Source organism: Saimiri boliviensis, chromosome 9 (assembly GCF_048565385.1).
Source record: "Saimiri boliviensis isolate mSaiBol1 chromosome 9, mSaiBol1.pri, whole genome shotgun sequence".
In the NCBI taxonomy this organism is placed as follows: Eukaryota; Metazoa; Chordata; class Mammalia; order Primates; family Cebidae; genus Saimiri; species Saimiri boliviensis.
In genome coordinates, this window is record NC_133457.1 from 62987021 (window position 1) to 63011999 (window position 24979).

The 24979-nt window shown below is 44.0% G+C and overlaps 1 protein-coding gene across 2 annotated transcripts in view; it reads left to right on the plus strand.

The window, feature by feature from the left end:
* Positions 1-24979, plus strand: part of ITGA9 (integrin subunit alpha 9) — a 372517-nt gene that overhangs the window by 296473 nt on the left and 51065 nt on the right. Inside the window, exon 23 of one of the 2 annotated variants that reach the window (XM_074406027.1) lies at positions 4664-4768. In XM_074406027.1, the coding sequence (XP_074262128.1) occupies positions 4664-4768 (105 nt within the window). Of the gene's footprint in view, positions 1-4663; positions 4772-24979 lie in introns of both variants that reach the window. The other variant, XM_039462008.2, reaches the window with a different exon arrangement.

Below are 24979 nucleotides of genomic sequence, written 5' to 3' on the forward strand. Positions count from 1 at the left end.
GATGTTCCTTTTCTATGTCTTCAGGTTGTTTTGGTGAATATTGTTCTTTTTTGGATCAAGAGTTGGCAACAACTCTTCTGCTCTATCAGTTTTTATCTATTTATTCTTTGAAGCAGAATCAACTATTGCAAAAAACCAAAGACACAGTTTTCTAGGGAAGAGCTGGCTGAGCTGGGTCTTCATACATCCAGTCATGTGCGAAGACCTGGTAAGATTTCTGGCTTTTGTTTTTGGCTCTGCCCTTCTGACCTCAACTTCAGAGTTGCAGAGTCCCTGGATTCTCTCTCTAGTCCCCAGGCCACCAAGCAGCATGGCATTTCTTCCTCTCTCCTACTCATCCTTTTTAAACATTTATTTTTTACATTGACAAAACTTATATATTTTACTCCTTTTTTAAAATAGCATCTTTATTGAGGTATGATTACATACCTTAAAGTTCACCCATTTAAAGCATACAGTGTAACTATTTTAATGTTTACAGAATTGTAAAACCATCATCACCTAATTTTAGAATATTTACAAAAATTTTTCATATTATTTTTTGTGGGTTCATGGTGGGTTTAAATATTTATGCTGTACATGAGATGTTTTGATACAAGCATGCAGTACATAATAATCATGTAAAATGGAGGTAACCCTCCCCTCAAGAAATCCTTTGTGTTTCAAACAATCCAATGATACTCTTAGTTACTTTAAAATGTACAATTAAATTATTATTGACTATAGTCACCCTATTGTGCTAACAAATACTACGTCTTATTCTTTCTTTCTTTCTTTCTTTCTTTTTTTTTTTTTTTTTTTTTTGAGATGGAGTCTCACTCTGTCGCCACAATGGAGTGCAGTGGTGCAATCTCTGCTCACTGCAACCTCTGCCTCCTGGGTTCAAGTGATTCTCCTGCCTCAGCCTCCCAGGTAGCTAGGACTACAAGCACGCGCCACCATGCCCAGCTAATTTTTGTGTTTTTTTGGTAGAGATGGGGTTTCACCATGTTGGCCAGGATGGTCTCGATCTCTTGACCTTGTGATCTGCCCACCTTGGCCTCCCAAAGTGTTGGGATTACAGGCGTGAGCCACCGTGCCCAGCCTCTTTCTTTTTTTTTAATCCATTAACCATCCCCCTCTCCCCCCACCGGCATCTTCCCACTACCCTTCCCAGGCTCTGGTTACTGTCTACTCTCTGTCTCCATGAGTTCAGTTTTCAGTTTTGTTTGGTTTCACAAATAAGAACATGTGATGTTTGTCTTTGTCTTTCCATACCTGGCTTCTTTCTTTCTTTTCTTTTCTTTTCTTTTTTTTTTTTTTTAGACAGTGTCTCACTGTCACCCAGGCTGGAGTACAGTGGTGCAGTCTTGGCTCATTGCAGCCTCAACCTTCTGGGCTCAAGCAATCCTCCCACTTCAGCCTCCTGAGTAGCCAGGATGATAGGCGCATGTCACCATGCCTGGCTAATTTTTTTTTGGGGTGGGGTGGTTGGGGGGGGTTAGATATGGGGTTTCACCACATTGCCCAGGCTGGTCTCGAACTCCTGGCCTCAAGCAATCTGCCTGCTCAGTCTCCCAAGGCTTATTTCACTTAGCATAATGACTCCAGTTCCATCCATGTTGTTGCAAAATTTTAGAACATTTTGAACACCCCCAAAAGAAATTCCAGCCTTTTGGCCAGAACCACCATCTTCTAGTAATTCACCAAAATGTTGAACACAAAGGGAAAGAGGAGAGGTCCCTGCTGTATGTTCTCTATAACTTTTAGAAAACATGGAATTGGGCCAGGTGCCATGGCTCACACCTCTAATCCCAGCACTTTGGGAGGCTAAGGTGGGTGGATCATGAGGTCAGGAGTTCAAGACCAGCCTGGCCGACAGTGAAACCCCTTCTCTACTTTAAAAAATACAAAAATTAGCCAGGCATAGTGGCAGGCATCTGTAGTCTCAGCTCTTCAGGAGGCTGAGGCAGGAGAATCACTTGAACCCAGGAGGCAGAGGTTGTGGTGAGCTGAGATCACACCATTGCACTCCAGTCTGGGCAACAAGAGTGAAACTCTGTCTCAAGAAAAAAAAAAAAAAAAAAAAGAAGAAAACGTGAATTGTTCCTTTGGCCACATATGTGGGAATCTGTAAGAAAGGTGATATTGTAGACATCAAGGGAATGGGCATTGCTCAAAAAGGAATGCCCCACAAATGTGACTGTGGCTAAACTGGAAGACTCTACAGTGTTACTGGCATGCTGTTGGCATTGTTGTACACAAACAAGTTAAGGGCAAGATTCTTGCCAAGAGAATTAATGTGTATATTGAGCACATTAAGGACTATAAGAGTCAAGATAGCTTCCTGAAACGCATGAAGGAGAATGATCAGGAAAAGAAGGAAGCCGGCCAGGCGCAGTGCCTCATACCTGTAATCCTAGCACTTTGGGAGGCTGAGGCAGGTGGATCACCTGAAGTCATGAGTTCGAGACCAACCTTGCCAACATGGTGAAACCCCATCTCTACTGAAATACAGAAATTCAGCAGGCGTGGTGGCAGGCACCTGTAATGCCACCTACTCCGGAGGCTGAGGCAGGGAGAATCGCTTGAACCCAGAAGGCGGAGGTTGCAGTGAGCCTAGATTGCACCACTGCATTTTAGCCTGGGCGACAGAGTAAGACTATGTCTCAAAAAAAGAAGAAAAAGAAGAAGGAGGAGGAGGAGGAGGAGGAAAATGAGGAGGAGGAGGGGGTAGGAGGGGGGAGGAGGAGGAGGAGGAGGGAGGAGGAGGGGGGAGGAGGAGGGGGGAGGAGGAGGAGGACCCCGGAGGAGGATGGGGGGAGGAGGAGGAGGAGGAGGGAGGAGGAGGCGGTGAGGAGGAGGCAAGGAGGAGGAGGGGGGAAGGAGAAGGGGAGGAGGAGGAGGAAGAGGAGGAGGAGGAGGAGAGGAGGAGGAGAGGGGAGGAGAACTAGGAGGGGGAGGAGGACTAGGAGGGGGGAGGAGGAGAGGGGGAGGAGGAGGAGGAGGAGGAGGGGGAGGAGGATCACCACCAAAGAGAAAGGTACCTGGGTTCAACTGAAGTACCAGCCTGTTCCCCCAGAGAAGCACACTGTGAGAACCAATGGAGAGGAGCCTGAACTGCTGGAACCTATTCCCTATGAATTCATGGCATACTATGTGCAAAAAAAAATAAGAGACCTCTGGACTGAAAAATGAAAAATTCCGAACCCATTGACATAACTTCTTGCATTAATTCCCTCTTGCTGCTGTAACAACTGCAACATTTGTGGCTTAAAACAACACAAATTTATTATCTTACGGTTCTGAGAACAGAAGTCCAAAATGGGCCTCACCCGGCTAAAACCAAAATGTCAGGCCTCTGTTCCTGCCAGAGGCACCGGGGACAATCCACTTCTTGCCTTTTTTCAGCCTCTGAGGGCTGCTTAGATTCTTTGGCTCCTGGCCCCCTTCCGTGTCCAAAGCCAGCAATGGCTGGCTGAGTCTTAGGATGTTTTCTTTCTGATCTGACTTCTGCCTCTTCCCTCTAGAAGGACCCTTGTGAGTACAATGTGCTCACCTGGATAATCCAAGATAACCTTTTTAAAGTCGCCTGATTAGCAACCCAAATTCCCCTGGCCACATAACATTCATAGGGTACACAAATGAGGACCTGGATGTCTTTGGGGGCCTGTCACGCTGCCTGTCGTATTCCCTGTTCTTCCTGCTCTCCAGCCCTAGGCAACCTCGAATCTACTTCGTGTCTCTAGAGATCTACTCACCTTTTTTACTCCTCTGTAGATTCTGTTTCTCCCTTGAGTTTCATGTTCAGCTTTTTCTCTCCCTCCTTGCTCTTATTGGTCTCTGTGCCCTCCATCTTTTTCCTCATTTCTCAGGAAATGACTGACTTCTGGAGACAGAAAATGGAGAAATGCTAGGGAAAACAAGAGGGGCAAAGTTTTATAGAACCGAATGCTGGGACAGAAGACGGGTGCAGTTGTGCACGTGGTGAGCTGCAGGTGGCCTGGAAAGCACATGGGCTGGCCGCTGCAGTAAGCACAGCCCTTTCTGTATATTAGATCACTTGGTTTGGGGATGACCCACTCGGTCCTTGGGGCCTCAGCGGCCTCATACTGGCAAAGGAAAGAGGTCGGACCGGATCAGTGGGTCTCAAGGGGTGGTTCTTGGGCCAGTAGCATCAGCACCTCCTGGGGCCGTGTTAGAAATGTGACTCTGCCAGCCTCATCCTAGACCTACTGGGTCTGAAACTCTGGGCATGACCCCCACTCCATGACCCCCACCAGTGTGTGTTTTAATAAGCCCCTCCAGTGGTTCTGATGTTATGCTGAAGTTTTTGAGAACCACTGGACTAGATTATGATGTCTGAGTTTTCAAGTGTAACAGTCTATGACTAAATTCCTATGCATGTAAAAAGAAAGATAATTTTTAGTAGGAAGACAAAAAAATGCTGAAAGGGAGTACGGTAATTTCAAAGTTTGGGCTTTTTAAATGCATGTTAGAAGTGGTTCTGTTTTGTCGAAATTTCCGATCGTTCAGTAGTTCACTTCCAGTCATGACCTTCTAGATCCAAGCCTTAGAGTTTCTGTATATGATTTCCAAGAATCTTAGAATATATATTGCATGACAGGAAATGGAGGTCTGCTATTTTCCACTGAGACTTGCTGTGTGTGTTCCACACCCACAGATCTACAACACTGGCCCGAGCACCCTTCCAGGGTCATCTGTCAGCATCTCTTTCCCTAATCGACTGTCGTCTGACGGTGCAGAGATGTTTCATGTCCAGGAAATGGTGGTGAGTTCTCCATTTGTTTTCATTATTGCTTTCAGCTTTGAGCCAGCCCATTCAAATTTTGTATTCCACCCCACCCTGACATCTACCATGAAGGCTCAGAAAATGTAACTCGTTCTACCCTTTGGAGACATAATCTAGAGAGGCCAGGGGACCTGTGATACCTGAACTTCTGCACTAAGACCATTTGGCTAATTCCATGAGAAGATCTCTTTGGGGATGGGGAAGGGTTGATTATGTCCCAGCTCCTGGGATGGACTCGCTGGCTCTGGGAACCCCCAGCAGCTGTCTGCAGTTGCGTGTGTCTGAATGCATTTTGCACAGGGCAAGTGCCTGCAGTCCATGTTGAGAGGATCGTGAAAGCATTGCTCTCTATAGGGGCATGTGAAGGACATTCAGCCAAAGGGATGGTTTCTCCATAGGTAGCTTGAAAATCAGGGCAGCAAAGCCCATAGCAGGTGACACACCTGAGCCCAGAGTTGAAGAGGACCCATCCCACAGGGTGGAGGTTCAGAAAACATTGGCAATGGGGATGAGAGTTTCTGGCATTGCTGCCTTCTGGGTCATGTGGGCTGAAAACCAGAGCCATGTGAATAGCCTATAGAACAGGTCACTCCTCCGGAGATGCCGGCTCAGTTGTTAACATCCCTCATGATGTTCCATTCATGTTCCATGGCATGGCCTTGGCGGTGGGCTGTGCTGACCCAGCAGAAGAAAGCCCCCAGTGTTCTGTACCTGTGGCGTGCTGTGGTCAGAACTTAGCATGAGGTGCGCAAACCACACAGGCTCTAGGCTAATCACTGTAGTGACCCTGCTGGCCTTTTCCCCAGCGGCTAGGAGTGCTCCCTTCCTAGCGCGTGCTTTCTGAGTTGTTCACATGAACATCTACAGTGTTGCAGAGAGACAGTTTTTTTTTCCTATGAGCAAAATCATCTATTGACCAAAACAGACATTTAAGTCACTTAGATTCTGAAGGTACCCCAAAACCAAGGACACCCCTTTTCTTCTTTATTGATCATTGAGCCAAGGAAAAGCCACTGGAAGGGACTTTGGCTCACACTTACAAAGAGCTGGCTTGCATGGAAGGCATTAGCGGTTTCTGGAAAATCTGGAGAACTGCCTGGCTCTCCGTCTGGCTTAGTGGACCCTCAGACACTCAAGTGGTGTGAGCTGGCGACACTCGTTCTTTGGCCTCTGAGAAACAAATCCTTTGGATTTTCTAAACTGTATTTAGAATTTCATGAAGTCTGTAACAGAATTCCTTAGGACGGCCGACGGCCAAGTCTCCATCTGGATAGCCCAGCCTGCGGTCAAACGCTGTGGGCAGCTTCATGGTATGGAAAAGTGAATTCACTGGCAAATCTCACTAAGCAAGTAGGAAAGCTCTCTGTGTTCTTGTAAATGGTCACCACTGAGCCCAGAGTGACGACGAGAGTAGAAACATAAAAGCGAGTCCCTGAGGTGCTGTAGTGAAGAGGTGGGAGTCCTCAGGTACTTGTTTCAGAGGCCTGCAGCCGGCACACCATCCACCTTAAAGCCCTCAGCCAGGGCCGCCTGTGGCTCTGCCCCTCCCTTGCTCAGCAGGGCCTGAGAATGCTCACTTGGTCAGGTGTGACTCAGAGCTCATGACGGTCTCCACTTTGGCCTTCTGGGACTTTGAATGAAGCAGGACTTTCGTTCTGGGGACTTGGGTGGCTTGGTGCAAGGAAATTCAGTCCTTTGAGGAGAAACCAGCACTCATTCTCTGTACTGCACTAGGAGGTGACCCTTTGGCCTGGTGGCATTCTCTCCCCACCTCCACTCTCAGCCACCACCATTCCCCAACCTCACTACCGAGCAGCTGGGCACCAGCTGGACATGTTAAGCCAACTGAAGCTAGAAACAGATAATAGGCATACAGGGAAGGCTCATCTGGCATTCCTCTCCACACCCTTGGGACCCTCGAATTCTTTCTCTCTAACAGTACCCTTGGTGTCTGTATTGCCTGTGATCACCATCCATAGAGCATGCTGGGGGTGAGCTTACTGGCCCTGTGGGCCCTGGGCTGTCACCCCACCTATCGACCTGTGTCTGGCAGTTTTCTGACTGTTGGCTTAGTTCACTTAGGAGTCTCTGGGGCTGCCTCTGGGGTCCCTGGGCAGGACCAACCTGCCTCTAGCTTTCACCAGAGTCTTTTGTGTTTGCCAAAGGATTTCGTGAGGTCCAGCTGTCTGTAAGTGGAGAGTTCCTGGCTTATATAGGGGAGCTTGTTATGGGGAGCCTAATAACATATAACCACTCCAAACTCCCACGGGCTCGTGATCTTCTTTCCTTGTAGCACATGTCTCTGAGTCCCTCTGCTGTGCTTGTATTTCACTTAGAAACAGAGCCACAGTGGGTGACCTGAGGAAAGAATATCGATTTGCACTGCTTCCCACTCACAGGGCTTGTGTGGACCCGGTGCTGACTTCCCCACAGCACAGTAAAAAAATGAAACAGGTCACTGTGGACCTAGTGTCTGTCCATCGGGAAGCCAGTTTGGAATGACCAAAAAAATAATAGAGGGGAAGAATGACAGGCCTCTCTCGTTTGTCTAAAATAGCATAATTACCAAATAATAAGTCATTCTTGACTTGTTCTGCACAAACTGGCTCAGCAAGCACCTATTACATGCCAGGCTCCAAGAAGAGGAGTAAGTCCCACATCTGCCCCAGAACCCACTGTCTTGCAGGAAACGTAGATAAAATGCCATTGTAATACTGTCTAATAAATGCAATAATGGAGGCATGCCCAGGCCCAAGGATGCTACAGAGGTTCGGTGCTTCACAAAGGAAGCTCTCCAAGTCAGGACTTAAAGGATGTGGAGTTCACAAGAGAACAGGTGAAGAAGAGAACATTCCAGATAGAGGAACAGTCACCACGTGTGGGTGTGTGATGAGTATCTGCTGTGTTGGGAGCTACAACTGGTTTTCCATTCTGTTTGCCTGGCTCTCATACAAATAGGCAAGAATAAGTGTTGTGCGTGCCTTCTGTGGGATGCACAGCAGATAGATATTTTGGCAGAATGACAGTATAAACCACAGTCATTTCCTCTGACAATTGGTAAATTAATCACTCGTCTGGGGTACATCGTGTGTGTGCTGTAGACCTGGACCTTCCTATCTGCTCACTTAGGCATGGAGAAGGCCAGGCTCCCTGTTTGCTGCTGGAGTCTGTCTAACTACACATCATGGACATTGTCAGCAAACCACCGTTGGTCTGCTGCAGTGAGCACTAGCTGTTGACCACCCTGGCTTACTCTGTTCCTTCTATTGGACAGTCATTCTAAAGAACTCACCTGATTTCCAGGAATGAAATAGAGTGAGCCAGGTAGCTTGTGGGAGGCAGGCTGTGGCCACTTGCTCCTTATAGATTTCTGTTTGAAGTAAAGATATATCTTGTTCTCAGTTATTTTGTTTGTTTGAGACAGAGTCTTGCTCTGTCACCAGGCTGGAGTGCAGTGGCACAGTCTTGGCTCACTGCAGCCTCCACCTCCCAGGTTCAAGCAATTCTCCTGCCTCAGTCTCCCAAGTAGCTGTGACTACAGGTGCATGCCACCATGCCCAGTTAAGTTTTTGTATTTTTAGTAGAGACAGGGTTTCACCATGTTTGCCAGGATGGTCTCAGTCTCTTGAGCTCATGATCCACCCACTTCAGCCTCCCAAAGTGCTGGGATTATAGGCATGAGCCACCACACCCGGCCTCCTTGGTTTTTCAGAACTGGCCTGAAAAATTGAACTGCTTCACTTTATTGCCATTCTTCTGCAGAGGTGAGCCGTGCAGCACAGCTGCTGAGCACAGGTCTAAGATGGCACCAAGGTCACACATCCGTCACAAGCCTCACGGCTCACGAAGGGAAGAGGGTGGTGGTCTGTCCAAAATTAAGTTTTACTCACAATGCCTGAAGGTTCAAGGGAAGAGGTGGAAGATTTATCTCAGACTGCAAGCTTCACTTGATGGAGCTAAAAACCTGTATCTGCGAGCAGCTTTCTCACACTGGAGCAGAAGGCTTTGGGGTTTGGTTCTTGTGAATATGCAGGAAGGGAAAAAGTCATAATGATGGCTAACAGAGAGTGAAGGGCTAGAACTTCTATTCCAGGTGAAAGTCCTGGGTTTTTCACAGAACTCCAGTGTTATTCTAGAAGAGATATAAAATGATTGTCATACCATTCTTTCCTCCTGCAAAACCAACAGAAGATATTGGCCTCTCTGGCTTGCTCTATTCTTGCTATGGGGCAGTGATTCTAAAACCTGACCTGATTTCCAGGAGGAAAAATTGGGTGGGGATGAATGATAATTTTCTAAGGAGATACATCAATATCTTTGCCATAGGGTACCATTAGGATATTGATTTCAATATAACATGAATACCAACATCTGTTAGAATATTCTAAGTTGGTGCCAGGACTTTAGTAAATTGTAAAATCCTCCCTCCCCATGCATATACACTAGACAGGGCTGCCCGTGATATAGGGTGAGTATCCCACAATGAGTCAGTTGATGTGGGAGCTTCAATGACTTTACAATGAGGCTGTTCATATCCCTATGAAGAAAATGGGCACCTGATACATCACTGACCATAACAGGAGCTTTAAATTAGAAATAAATGGAGGAATGAATTGTTTTCCCCAAGGATGAGCTGGAGGAGCTTCTTAAGTTGGGGCCATCAAATCAGTCGATATACTCCAAGGCTAAAGAGTGAAGACATTACTCCTAAATAACCGACCCACACCCCCAAAATGAATACCATGTATTTGCTGTCCCAAAGCTTTCAAAGCCTTTTTCATGTGCTGTCAAATTTAATCACGTGGCACCTCCATAATGTAAGGTCATTAACACAAATTGAAGAACCAGGCCTCAAAGATTTGCCCAACCTGACACAGCTGCTAAAAAATAGAGCCGAGTTTGTAACCAGGCCTGACTCCAAGTTCACCTGCTTCCCACTGTGCTGAATTGCACACTGCTCCTGAAAGTGCTGCCCACTGCCTAATCACCAGAGGTAGGCTCAGTCAAGAGGACAGACAGATGATGAGTAGACCTCCAAGAATCACCCACCAGAGGAGCAGCATCAACACCAGGGCAGAGAGGAAGTAACTGCAATCAACAGACCTGATTCCAGAGGGTGCAGTAACAAGGCCACCAGGAGGCTTCTGAATAAGCAAGACTGATGTTTTCAGAGCAATGCAGAAAGACAGTGTTTCCATGAAGCAGGACATACCAGAGATTTGTAAATGTAAGAGTTTGATCATTCGAATGAAACCTCATTCTGAGCCATATAGTAGAATGAATATAAAAGAATGAAGGAATATAAAAGAATGTGTTAGGAACTTAGATTTTCTGAGAATGTATTGCAGAAGAACAAGTCAGTTAAACTTACTATTCCTTTTTTTAAATAGCAATCTGGAATGAAAATATCAGATGATCATAGTACAAGAGTTAGAAGTCAAGAGAGATGGAAATGAAAGCTAGTTAAGATTCTTGTCTTGCTTGGGGGACAAGTTTATGTACCAATTAGCTCAAGGATTTGGTAAAATAAATGTTTATGTAAAATTTTAAGGGCAACCATAAAAACAATGTAGGACATCCAAACCACTAAAGAAGAATAAACATAAAATTCAAAACAATCTGAAAGAATTTATGAAGAAAAAAAATATGTGTATAATAAGATGGAAGTAATAAACCTAAATATTTCAATAATCAAAATAATAATGAATGGGTTAAATGCCCTACTGAAAAATATTCTCAGATTGGAATTTTAAAAATCTAAGCACCAAAAAACTGATAAGTACACCTTTAAAGTTACTTTAAAGTTATATAAGGCATTTTTTAAAAAGGCAAATATTAACCCAAAGAAATCAAGTATAGTAATATTAACAGCAAATAAAGCATAATTAAAACCCAAACCCCTCAAACATTAAACAGGGCAAAATACAATATATTTCAGAGTGCTAAAGATTTAGCCCACTAAGAATTTGTAATATAAATTTTATGTAACCAACAACACAGTTTTAAACACAGAAACACAAAGAGAAATTGAAACATTCACAGTCATTGCAAGAAAATGTAATGCTTTTCTCTCAAAAATCATCACACAAGTAGGAGTAAAATAATGAGTATTTGAATAATGCAACTGGCAGTTGTGATCACTTATATAGAGACCAAGACAGAATGAGTCAGAATGTCCAAGTTTCATTAGTGCTCTGTCGTTTACCTGCTATGGTAACCTTGAGGAAGTTACCTAAACTCCCCAATCTTATTTTTCCCATCTGTAAAATGAGCTAATAGTAGTACCTATCTCACAGCGTAAGGACTGAAGAAACGAATGTATGTGGAGTAATTGACAGAGATCCTAACATAAATAAGGGAATGCTCTTTCTTTTCAAATGTGAACATTTACAATTACATTTAACACCACAAAAAAAGGTATCAATAGAATTTTAAAAGTCAAAATAATAGCCACAGCGTCTGACCACAGTGCAGTAAATTTGGAAGCTAAAAACAAAAGGTTAGGCAAGCAACCAGGGAAACCATATCCACCCAGGAAGTTTTAAACACATTCAAATTAACTTTCTAGATAAAAAAGAAATCAAAGTTGAAGAAACAAACAAATTAGAAGTGAAAGACAGTGAGCGGTTGTTCATATCTAAACCAATGGGATTTAGACAAAACCAGCACGGAGGAAATGCCACTACTTAACATGTGAAAAGCAGGGAAGACTGAAAATAAGTGAACTAAATTGGCAACATAAAAGCTAGACAAGGGACAAGAAAGTAAACCCAACTTGAATAAAGTAAAATGAAGGTACAGTATTATTAAAGACAAAGCATATCATGAAATCGAAAAAATAGTGATAACAAAAGTATTCCACATTAGCAAAATCAAAGGCTGGTTTTTTTGTCAAAAAAAAAAATAGACAAACCTAGAGCAAGCTTCATCAGGAAATAAAGAAGAGTGATGATACCAAAAAACACTAGAAATACTTTTTATAAAACAAAAACCATACTTGTTTTTGTTTTATAAAAGATGTAAAAATTATAACATCTTTTGAGCTGGGCATGGTTGGCTCATGCCTGTAATCCCAACACTTTGGGAGGCTAAGGCAAGAAAAGCCTTGAGCCTAGGAGTTCAAGACCAGCCTAGACAAGGAAGACCCCGTCTCCACAAAAAATGAAAAACAAATTAGCCAGGCCTGGTGGCACATGCCTGTGGTTCCAGCTGCTTGGGAGGCTGAAGTGGGAGGATTCCTTAAGCCCAGGAGGTCAAGGCTGCTGTGAGCCATGTTCACAGCACTTGTACTCCAGCCTGGTTGATAGACTCTGGCTTAAAAAAAAAAAAAAAAAAAAAAATCTTTCCACGATTTTATTCACACAATGATATAAAATCTTAATAAAATATGCATGAGGTTAAAAAAAAGTCCAACTAGACTGATTATCTTGGGAAAAAATGTGAAAGTAGACAAAGACCTATACCTTTAAAAAAATCACAGACCCAGCTAGCTATAAAGGCAGGTTCTAGTAAGCTTTCAAGAAATGTGTAATTCCTATGTTATATAAGCTGTTCAAGAGAGTGGAAAAGATAAGCAACTCATTCTAGAAAACTAATATAATCCTAGTACAGAAACCAGAAATGGAGAGTGGGCACACTCACACAAAAATAGAAAGCACTAAGCCAAACTCACCTTGGAAACAGATATAAAAGTTCTGAATAAATCACAAATTGATTCTTATTAGAAGAATAATATATTCTTCTGTATTCTTTCTGGACATAACCCAAGAATGCTAAGTTGGTTCTCCCTGAGGAAACTGATTAATATAATTCATTATATATTATTATTAATATTAAAAGGATTAAATGAAAAATAACCAAATGATCATCTCGATAAGGGCTTTTCAAAAGTTAAAAATTAAATTCAACATTTATTTGTGGTTTTTTATTACATCTCCAGTAAGGAAGGCTTTATAAAAGGAGACTTCCTCAGCTTGACAAAGACCCTTGGCCAGAGACCTAGAGGAAACTTGGACCAAAGTGAGGAACGAGCATGAGTCCCCTGCTAATTAGTGTCTCTTTAGTTGTGTTGGAATGATAACCTTTATTTTAAAAAAAAGAGAAAGTATCCCTATTGTAAAAATTGTTATTGTCTCCCCAACCCCCCCAAAAAAGGTAGTCAACTGATTGGCTCTGAGGGCTTGTGAATACAGGAGGTAAGAGATGAAGCTAACTGTAAGCTCCCTGATCTTCAAATGCTTTCCCCAGAGACACACAGACCCACCAGCTGGGGGGAGAAATGCTTCTGAGATCAAGATGTTTACATATAGCTTCTGACCAGTCATTGACTGATCACTGAGCTGTTACAAAAGGCTTAAAAATAAAAACAAGTGAGAGAGAGATATATAGGCAATATATAGTTTGTCAGCAGAAACATCAGAGACTGCACACTTCAGGGAAAACGGACTCCAAAGAGTTTGTCCAGGCAAGTCACTAAACAAACAAAACCAGAACAGTAACAACTACCCCGCAGTGGGAGGGGTAAGAATCCAGAATTGCTACAATATATTATCTAAAATGTCCAATCTAAATACACACACACACACACACACACACACACACACACTCTCTCTCTCTCTCTCTCTCTCTCTCTCTCTCTCTCTCTCTCTCTGCATATATTATATATAATCTCATGTGCCGTACAGGAAGAAAAAAAACTAGGTAATAAAAATTGTCTCTGAGGAACCGAGATGTAGGACTTAACAAAGACTTGAAAGCAGCTATTATAAATGTTTAACGAACTAAAATCAGGTTTAAATAATTTAGGTATGACAACAGTGATTCATCAAGTAGAGAATGTCGGTAATGTCAATGAATGAATTAAAATAAGTGGAAATTAAATAAATGAATAATAAAATAGATGGAAATTATAAAAAGAACGAAAAGGGAATTTTGGAATTGAAAGTAAAACACAGGCCGGGCGCAGTGGCTCACGCCTATAATCCCAGCACTTTGGGAGGCGGAGTGGGTGGATCACCTGAGGTCAGGAGGTGGAGACCAGCCTGACCAACATGGTGAAACCCTGTCTCTACAAGAAATACAAAAATTAGCTGGGAGTGGTAACGGGCACCTCAAATCCCAGCTACTCAGGAGGTTGAGGCAGGAGAATCCCTTCAACCCGGGAGGCAGAGGTTGCAGTGAGCTGAGATATGCCACTGCATGCCAGCCTGGATGACAGAGCAAGACTCTGTCTCAAAAAATAAAAGTAAGTAAAACACCTGACTGGGTGCAGTGGCTCACGTCTGTATTCCCAGCACTTTGGGAGGCCAAGGCGAGTGGATCACCTGAGATCAGGAGTTCAAGACCAGCCTGGCCACATGGTAAAACCCCAACTCTACAAAAAGTTACACAGGAATGGTGGCAGGTGCCTGTAATTTCAGCTACGCAGGAGGCTGAGGCAGGAGACTCGCTTGAACCCAGGAGGTGGACGTTGCAGTGAGTCGAGATCATGCCACTGCACTCCAGCCTGGGCAACAGAGTGAGACTCTGTCTTAATTAAAAATTTTAAAAGGGGGAGAGAAAAAATTAGAAAGTAAAACACCTGAAATAAATTAATTCATTAGAGGGGCTCAATCGCATATTTGAGCTGACAAAGAGTCAGTGAACTTGAAGGTGGATTACAGTACAGATTATCCAATCTGAAGAACAGAAAGAAAAAGGAAAAAATGAGCAAAATGGCTGAAGCCCCAGAGGCCTTTGGTGTGTTTCATGGGACACCACAAAGTATATCAAGATACACACAGTTGGAGTTGCAGAGAAAGAGGAAAGAGAAAAGGGGATTAAAAAAAAAATATTTGATGAAATATCATTCCAAAACAGTGGCCATGTATAGACTTCAGTAAATGATATGAAGACAATTGGCTATCCCTTTGGGAAGAAATTAGAGAAAGCCTGTGTGTACTTCACAAAAAAAAAAAAACAAAAAACAAAAAACAAAAAAAGGTGAATTAAAGTTTTATGTTAAAAATGTATTTGCAGAACTGAGTATTTTCATAATCTTTAGATGGGAAGCTCTTCTCTTCTTCCTAAGCAAGTCATAAAATCCTGAAACCACACAGAAAAGATTAACAAATTTAAATCTATGAAAAGTTAAACTTTTATGTGATCAAAATACAACATAAGGGAAAAGATATTTGGGAGAACATATTTGCAACATGATTAACAAATAGATAATATATAAATTACTTCTACAAAAAAATGATTAAAGTTATATGAACAGGAAATTCACAAAAGAAATTTTAGTGGCTGGGTGCGATGGCTCATGCCTGTAATCCCGGCACTTTGGGAGGCTGAGGCAGGAGGATCTCTTGAGACCAGGAGTTCAAGCAGAAATTTTAATAGCAAACAGAGAAAGATGCCTAGTCTCACTGGTAATCAGAGCAATGCAAACTTAAAATGAGGTTTTTCTTCTCATTAAACTGGCAAAAATCTAAAAAACTTTTAAGATCCATTGTTGGTTAAGATGAAGAGAAATGAGCACTTTCAAATACTGCTGGTATGAAAGGCAATTTAACAATAACTACCAAAATTTAAAATATGAATACCAAGAATTCCACTTTTAGGAACCTGTCTCAAAAGCTTCACATAATGTACCCAGGAGACACTTCTCATTTTGTGATAGTAGGTATATATTATTGTGGTTCTCAGCGTAAATGTTGACGTCTCCTATTTTGGTGAAGTAGAACATAACTTTAATAACGCTCCCTTAGGAGTCAGAGATAAAGCTGATAGATTCAGACCAAAAAGTAATGAATTCTTACTAACTTATTACAGATAGGTAGAGTGCAGAGGTACTGTATCAAGCACGTTACCAGATCAAATTCATTTAATCTTCATGATAATTTCGTGAGGAAGTTGGGGCAAGGAAGAGTTAGAGGGAAGGCCAAGGTAAATTGGTAAGTGGCTAAGTTGATGTTCACTCTTGACAATAGGGTTCACTGTGAAATAGGAGCTCAGCAGGACTTGTTTCTCAAGACAGGTCACAGAGACCCCACTGCTAAAGAAGGATGTGGTAAAGTAGCCAGCTGAAGCCAGCCAGAGCCAAGATGGCGGCACTAACGATAATTCACCAGCACCATGGCCATTTACAGATGCCATGGCAACTCCTAGAAGTTACTCTATATGGTCTAAAAAGAGAAGGAACCTGGGTTCTGATAATTCCCAGCCCCTCTCCTGTAAAACTCACGAGTAATCCACCCCTTGTTTCACATTTAATCAAGAAATAGCCATTAAAATAGGCAGCAGCCCTTGAGGCTCTGCTACCTATGAGGTAACCACCTTTTATTTCTTCACTTTTTAAATAAACTTGCGTTCACTTTACTCTCTGAGCTTGCTCTCGAATTCTTTCCTTTAGGAAGCCAAAACCCACAGGCCCTCCCAGGCCAAACCCCAATTTGGGGGTTCACCCTGCCACAACTGTACAGTATGGGGTCACGGGAAACCGCCGGTCCTTTGAAGCCTCACTGAAAAATCAACTCAGAAAAGGCAGATAATGGGAGAAAAGGCACACAGATTTGCTTAACTTGTATACACGGGAGCCTTCAGGATGAAGACCCCACCCCCCCAGTACGGTACAGAGCTTATATGTCATCTTGAGGTAATGGAAAGAATGCAGGCTCAGAGAATGGCCACAGCCAGGTTTTCACGGCAAGACATGTGATGAGGGAGAGAAAGAAGGAGGCGTGGCTAGCAAGGGTGGTGGTGTTACATAGATGAAGCCTCCCAGGTCATAACCCCTAGAAAGAATAGATGGTGAATTTTTTTTCAGACTTGTAAAGGTGTCAGACTCAATCTGTCCTAGATCTGGGGAAGGCCTGGCTGCGTTCATGGAGATTCTCTACAGATGCAAAATTTCCCCACAAGAGACAGCTTTGCAAGTCCGCTTCTGTCTGCTGGTCCTGCAGCGGCCCTTTCCAACTGGGTCAAAGAAATCTGTTTTGGGGTAAAACACTTTTACTTCCTTCAGCAGCCACCTGCAGGGACTCGTGCCCTCATTTTGTCTGGGTGCGTAGCTGTCCAGCAGCTTTAGCACCACCTGCAAGTTGAGGCGTGGTTGCAGAACGGAGGCCCCACGCAGGGCTGCCGAGTCAGAGCCTTCACTTCAGCAAGATCCCCGGGCATTCCTTTTATCTGTTTGTAATTACGAAGCCCGATACTTAAATCTCTGCTCTCCCATTTGCTTATCTGTAAAATGCTGATGACAGTCCTCACCGCAAGAGGCTGTGGTGGGGATTTTTTAATCCATGTGTTCATTCTTTCAACAAATACTTTGCACCCAGCATATGCTAAGCACCTACCGCAGAGAGGGAAACAGAAAGAAGTAATTTCCAGCCCTCATGTAGCTTACATTCTGGTGGGGAAAGACACATGATAAGTGAAGCATATAGTTTATTACATGATGGTAAATGATATGGAGAACAATTTTAAAAGCAAGAGGATAGGGATTGGGAAAGGTTGTAATTTTTTTTTTTTTTTTTTTTTTTTTTTTTGAGACGGAGTTTTGCTCTTGTTACCCAGGCTGGAATGCAATGGCGTGATCTCAGCTCACTGCAACCTCCGCCTCCTGGGTTCAGGCAATTCTCCTGCCTCAGCCTCCTTATTAGCTGGGATTACAGGCATGCAACACCATGCCCAGCTAATTTTTTTTTTTTTTTGTATTTTCTTTAGTAGAGATGGGGTTTCACCATGTTGACTAGGATGGTCTCAATCTCTTGACCTCGTGATCCACCCACCTCGGCCTCCCAAAGTGCTGGGATTACAGGCTTGAGCCACCGCACCCGGCCGAAAGGTTGTAATTTTAAATGGAGTGGTCAGGGACAGTATTACGGAGACTTTTATTCAGAAGTGGCAGGGACCAAAGCTGTCTTACAGGAGTTTGCAGTGAGATCTTCTTTGCCCATGAAGTCCTTGCCAAGTCTGTCTTGGTCTTTCCTGAGAATTCTCTCCCCCTTGATTTTAGCCATAATTAATTTCTGACCTTTGAAATGCCAGCCCCCATACCGCCCTTATATGGGGTTCAGACTGGACATCCAGAAGTCTCCGTGTGTGTTCTCATTAGCTTTCACTCTGGGGGAGTTTTCTGCCACAATGTGAATCACTCATTTTGCTGGCAGCAGCAGCTGACAGTGGCACTCATTTTTAAAGCCTGCACATTTCATATCAGAAAAGTCCCGGATTTTATGACTTAGCTCTGCCTGGAGGATAATTGCAGCAAGAAGTCTCCCCTGCAGCCAGCTCATGGGAGCTGAGACTTGTGTAAGAGCCAGGCCTGGCACTTTAAACAGCCCAGCAAGTAACCTAAACCAAAACTGAATGACACACATTTTTCTCTCTGCTGCTCTTCCCCATCATGAACACATGCTGCTTTTTTCCCCTCCTTCACCCTCAGTTTTTCTGTAGAAATTCAAGGGCTGACTGTACCAAGCTAGCTCTCTGGGTGAGAGGTTTCTTCTAACAAGGATTAGAAACCTCTCTCCTGTAGAAGGAGGTGGATTTGGGGGATTATATGATCCAACCCTCTACCTTTGGACAGAATACAATCAAGATGTCTCCCCAGTACAACAAATCCGCTTTTCCAGCAAGTTCTCTTTGTTAAGCATGCTGGTATTCCTCAAATTCCTTGTTCTGCTGTCCACAGTTCTTCATGCTCCATCACCTTTTCTTAGCTAAAATGAAAAACATTTGCCTCTTTCCCTCTTGTAGAGAAGTTGAGCCACTACCTTGACCCCCCGCTTCTCTTCCGGAAAAGATGGCAATTCCTTTAATTACCTCTCCCATCCTAGGGTGTCCTCTCCACTCTCACCATATCCTCCAAATAAAAATTCACAACTGAGCAAGGCCTGCGCCTTTCCGTCCAACCCCTCCTCGTCACACACCGTTATTACTCAGGCAGTGAAGACCTGGTTCACCATCTGAGCGCTTTAGCCCCAGTCATTTTTCTCACCAGCTTCTAGTCCTAATCATTTCCATGTGTTAATGCTCGGAAACACTCCTGAGATTCTCAGGGAAGAAAATCACAGAAATCCTAATGGCCAAAACCTCGTGTGACCTCCAACCCTTCTTTCCAGGCCATTTTCTCCAATAGCCCCTCGCCCCTGACCTTGTCTTCCAGCCTCTGTGGACCATGAAAGCTGCTAAAGGGTCTCACTGTGCACTTCCCTGAGCCCCCAGCCCTTGCCAATGGCTTCTCCCTCCCTTCTGGCTGTGGAGAGCTCACTCATTCTTCAAGACCCAGTTCATATGTCCTCTCTGTCAAGCCCTCCCAGATGCCTTTGCAGATGGCCTGCCTCAGGCCCTTTGCACCTGCCTCTGCTGAGAACACTGTTGCCTCCGATCTTTGCGTAGATGGCTCCTTCTCGTTACGCAGGTGTGAGCCCAGAGTTCACCTTCTCAATGAGTCTTCCCTGAACACTTAAAGTTGCAAAACCCCATTACTCTCTGTCCCATTTGCATGTTGTTTTGTTCATAGCACTCATCACTATGTGAAGTTACTCTTTCATTGTCAGTCTTCTTCCAGGAGATTAAAAACACCATGAGAATAAAGGGTAAGGTCCTTATTTTCTGTGTCCCCAACATTTGGTGCCCAGACCATAGTGAGTGCTCAGATAAATGAAAGAAATGGCTGCTGCTTCCATTCTGTTAGTGGCATTCTCAGACACACAGTCTCCCCTCGTGTCTGCTGGGGTCTGGCTCCAGGACATCCTCCCATCTCTACTTGAGATCCCCCCGGTAGAAACATATTGACAAATTCCTTTAACACATGCAGAGCTTGCCTCAATTTCAATGTGAGAATAAGAAGGAGAAATTTGGAAATAAGAGATTGAATCACTTATCAGAAACGAAGGCTTCTCAGAGTAAATTTAAACTCTACGAACTTTGGTCAGTAATGTGAAGACACATTTCCTCCCCCTTGAGCTGCTCTCTCACACACAGACACTGCTGATCTCAGTAATGGCCCCAAAGTTTCATTTCTTTTTATTTTGCATTTCCTTCCTTCTGCACATGTATGAATGCAAGCTGAATAGTCGAGTTCCTGAAATGGGTCAGGATTAGGTTTTCCTTAAATCTTTTTCTCAACAGAAGCTAAACACTTGAAAGAAGGGAGATGGCTGATTGAATTCTGGAACAAGAGTTACGTTCCTAGGCTCTTGGTTAATTTGAGCTTGGCTAGAGGGAAACACTGTGTGTTTCTGTGCACAAGTTACACTCAACACACACCCTCTGGATGCGGGGGTAAGCTTCAGCTCGGGCTGTCCGTGCACAGTGTGGTTCAGAGGCTGCCCTTTAACCTGTGTGGCCAGAGAGAATAAATCAAGCCAGCAGGGTTGTCTCCCTGCTGACTGAAGGCGCCCGGCCTTATCAGGGAGCCCAAATGTCTTGTGCTCGCAGCTGCTGTGACATCTGGAAGCATTAACGCTTCGTTGCCAGCCTGTGGGCCGGTTGAATGCCGACGTGTAGGTGCCTGGTGTTTTCTGGTCTGCTACATGAATAGGCGTTAGAAGTTGGTGATGAGGAGTTTGCTTGTGTTCATTCCTTAAAAGCAACATCACACAGAGCCCTGCCATGGCGTGGGTGATGGGTTGTTACCAAAGTCCGTAACAGGAAGTCTCACTGAGGATAAACAGAGCTCATCTGCCATTGCCGAGAAACACATGGTTCTCATTTAACCTGCCAAGGACTAATTGTGTATGCTTCGGAAGCACAAAAACAGGAAAACACTTTTCTGACACACACCCCAAGTTTCTTCAGACCAAAAGGAACGCCTGAACATTGTTAGACGCTGAGAAGTAATGATCTCCCCAGCTGTCACCGAGCCAACCTCACTTCTCTTTAATCTAAATTTATGACCTAAAGCGTATTTCAGGCCTCCCATGAAGTCCTTGAAACTTGAGACTTAATGAACGACACCAAGGTTTCACTTTTCGCTGCTCTGGTGTGTGTACTCTCAGAAAAGTAGTGGAAGAAGTTAGACAGATGGTGACACAGGAATCATGACATCCAGAAAATGAGCGTCATTTGCCCTTTGATAAAAGGGAGCTAATAAAGCAATATATATAGGAGACACAGAGACAGCGCAGTGAATCAGTAGGTGTGCTGCTCTAGCCTTTAACAGAAGATGGGTCTGAGCTTCATTCTTTACATTAAGATGGGTCCAAGAGTTACAACTGGTATTCAAACAAGTAGATACAATTCCATCGACCATATTGTGTCTCATATGGGGGCTACTGACTCACTTATTACCCAAATCAACAGACCATTCTGCTTCCAAAATATTATCTGTGGAAGGAAAATATTTTTGGTATGCATGTCAAGTGCTCAGATAACATATTTATGTATCACTTTTCCACTAAAGAGAATCTGACCGCATCTGGAAATTCTTGTGTGTCACTGCCTCTCTGAGACTCCTTCCCATCTGTATCGCTTTAACTCCAATAAAAGGCCATCCCCATGCCTGGGAAATGAGCTTCGTCTGGGGAACATGTCTTTCTCTGATTACATGTAAATTAATTAAAGGCCATCCCATTTTACAGGGCAGCCTGGTGGTGGTGGCCTGCACTCCTGACTTTCCAGCATGTTGGCCTGTCACACGCAAAGGAAGAGGGGGAAGGGAGGGTGCAGGGGCGTTGTTTCAGCCAAACCCTAAAGCAGATGGAAATGAAGTCCACTGAATTTTATCATGAGAAGGGAAATTGTTCATGAAATAATGGCAGCCTCATAGGGAAGTCAGAATTGTGCAATGGAGTATACTCTCCTTTTCCTCTGAAACATGGGTCCGGAGGCTATGCCCCTTTATTTTCTGTTTCAGGTTTGGTCTCAGTAACACCCTGACCTTTTCAGACCCCATACCACTTTTCACAGGAATGACTGCCTTAAAGAGATGGGGAAAGGGTTAGAAAAACATGTATTTTATTTAGAAGACAGTTTTCAGTTAGAAAGAGAGAAGACATCTTAGCGTTAAAGTTACGATTTTTTCCTTTCTGTGATTAAATGATACTGGGTCATTCTTTAAATTCTTGCTCCTCCTGCTCCATCCCCAGCTCTGCAGGTTTGGAGTGGGCTGTCACGTGATTTTGTTTACCTGTTTCAGTTTAAAGACAGAACTCTTTATTTCATCACTGAAGCTAGCAGGGACTGTCCAAAGCTAGAGCTTCATGGTAGCCTAGCTCATATTGTTGTCATCATCAGACCGTTTTTCTATTTTGGATTTTTTTCTATTTGTATAAACACCTTGGAACCACTAGCTACACTGAGGGGTAGATATCAGAAAATCTGAACTTGCTGTGCTTATAAACACGGGGTCTCTTTTCACGAAGCAAAAGAATCCATCACTCTTCAGAAGGATCTACCGAAGGACGTCATTGAAAACTCCTCACTACCTTCAAACAGGGTGATACACACACACAAGTAACATGAAGTTAGCCATGTTCATATTTAGGAGAAATTTTATCGCTGTTTCTCTGGCCTTACGTTAAACAGTGTCATTGCGATTGAAAAATGAGAACAAATGAACAGAGCCTGTGAGCATCCATCCTTAGTAGGTTATCCTGAGTCAGCGTTATTACAGGTTCTTAAAATGAATGGTGATACCTAAAAGTATTTGTCTTAGGATTCATTAATATTATCTTTTAGTCTTTGGTCAATATGAAGAAACAGTAGTAAATCATAGCAACATGATTTAACATGAGATATAATTTGAAGGATGCCTTAAGGCTGTAAAGTAACCATGAGTCATGGTTTGCACTTTTCTGGATGAATATTATTTGTCTTTCTAGAATTAGACACCTTAGGTCAGCCTAATCCACCAGCTGGTATCATTTCTTGGTTATTGTACGAGTCCTAGCTTTATTTCAAACCCTGCGGTCCTAGAATTACTGTCAGCACAGCCGTTGTGATACGCGTCCAGCCTCCTGTGCGGGAATAGGGGCTTACTGTCTTTTGATGCCTTGGTTCTCAAAGTAAGCAATGGGTGATTGAATTAGCAAAGTAGGCATTCAAAACATTCTCTGGGTTTTCAAGCCCAAGGAGCCTGTGGCTTCAGAGAGGCAGGCGGTAAGTCAGGGGGCGGGTCATGTTTACCCCGGTGCCATCAGCTGTGATTGGTGTAATATGATACGGAAAAGTGGCCCAGGGATGTAACAGAAAACATGAAGTCAATGATTAACACGGAAACGTGAGTTAACAGGAAACACGTGTTACTCAAACGTGTCCAAGCCAATCAACAAACATAGCTTTTACATCATAGCTTTGAGGGTTTTTTTTTTTACCCGAAAACCACACTGGGGATGACTCTAGCCATGGCTCATGGGGAGCACTATAGTCAGTGGGTTTGTGCCTCTGCTAATTTAATCTTCCATTTCCCTTTTACTGACGATGCATGCCCTCAAGGGGCATCAAGCCAGGGACACTTTGGTGACCCTCCTGTCCTTGGAGCCCCAGCCAGCTAGCTGATGGGGCCGGTACTGGCAGAACGGTGAGCTGGTCAGAGCATCTGCGCTTCTGCCTGTTAAAAATATACTAACAGACCGGGTGACACGGCTCACACCACTCATCCCAGCACTTTGGGAGGCCAAGGCAGGCAGATCATTTGAGGTCAGGAATTTGAGACCAGCCTGACCAACATGGAGAAACCCCGTCTCTAAGAAAAATACAAAATTAGCCGGGCACAGTGGCTCACGCTTGTTATCCCAGCTACTCGGGAGGCTGAGGCAGGAAAATCGCTTGAACCCGGGAGGTGGAGGCTGCAGTGAGCCGAGATCATGCTATTGCACTCCAGCCTGGGCAACAAGAGCAAAACTCTGTCTCAAAAACAAAACAAAACAAACAAAAAAATTAATCGTATCACATATTGAATGAAACTGCAAATTGTTTCTTTAATTTTGAGAGAGATTAATCCACATGATCTAAATCATACATTCTCATACATTCTCCTGCTTCAAAGCTTTCCCTGGCTCCTGTAACCTTCTGGGTAAGTACCCCCACCCAAGCCACGTGTAAGACTTGCCACACGCCCTCCTCCGTGGCCAGGCCCATCTCTCCTGCGTCAGTGTGGCCACCACCACTCAGCTTTCCTCCAGTGCTTCGCCTGTGTTGAACTCCTCAGCTCTCTAGACTCGAGTCTCAAGTCTGCCCCTCCACCCTTCTGCACAGGCTGTTTTCCTGGAATTCCTTCCTCCCTCCTCCCTTTACTCTTGAGAAGTTTTCTTTATTCTTTGAGATCCACCTCCTCTGAGTCAGATCATGAGAGAGGCTGACCTCCTGGTGGAGGGAGAAATTTGTAGGTAAGATTTGTCATCTCCTTAGGAGCTGTGCTCTGAGGGGCTGCAGATAGATAAACAGGGAGGTGGTGGTCAGGGTGTGTTTGGCTCTAGCATGTGGAATCGCGACTATGCAGCCTGGTGCAGGGAAGATAAGAGTGGGACCGAGGGCATCCTGGAGGGGACTTTGGAGACGTGTTTCTCATGCATGACAGGTTACCTAACCTCTCTGGGCCTCAGTTTTCTCATCTGTAAAAAGGGGTGGAAATTAAGGAGACCAGAAGTTAGAGCTTACTTGTCGCATCCCTGATAAATGTCTCTGTGTTGCTGTTCTAGCTGGTTCACTCTAAAACATGTCACAGTTTAGACAATACATTATACGGTCTACTGATAGTAGTACCCTCCACACATGGGTGCCGTAAGGATTCAGCATAAGCCATTCTCTTAGAACAGCACCTAATGTTAGTATTATTTCCATTGATATCTGAACTCAGTATAGAGACGGGACGATAAGCAAGTTCCCAGAGTGATGTGCTTGGAGCATGACACTTAGAAAAAAGATCAGAGGACATTTCTGCCTCCTCAGTGTTCGGACCCAGGCACAGGGACTGTTCGGCTGCTCTGTTCTGGGGCCCTGTGGGGGGGAACCTGTGTCCTCTCTCTTGCTGTAGGTCAACAGATAGCTTGTAGAGGTGCCTGACTGAGTTTCGTCTCCTGAGCCTACAACATGGAAATGCCCTGTTTCCTCCCAGCCCATTATCAGACCACCTCAGCCTGCAGAATAAAAGCTCTGGGCTTCCGTTCTCCATCTGGGATCAGATGAAGCTAAGGGTCTGCTCTCAGTGTCTCACCTGGGGAATCAGCCCCAACCCACACTTCCAACCCAGTGCTTGAT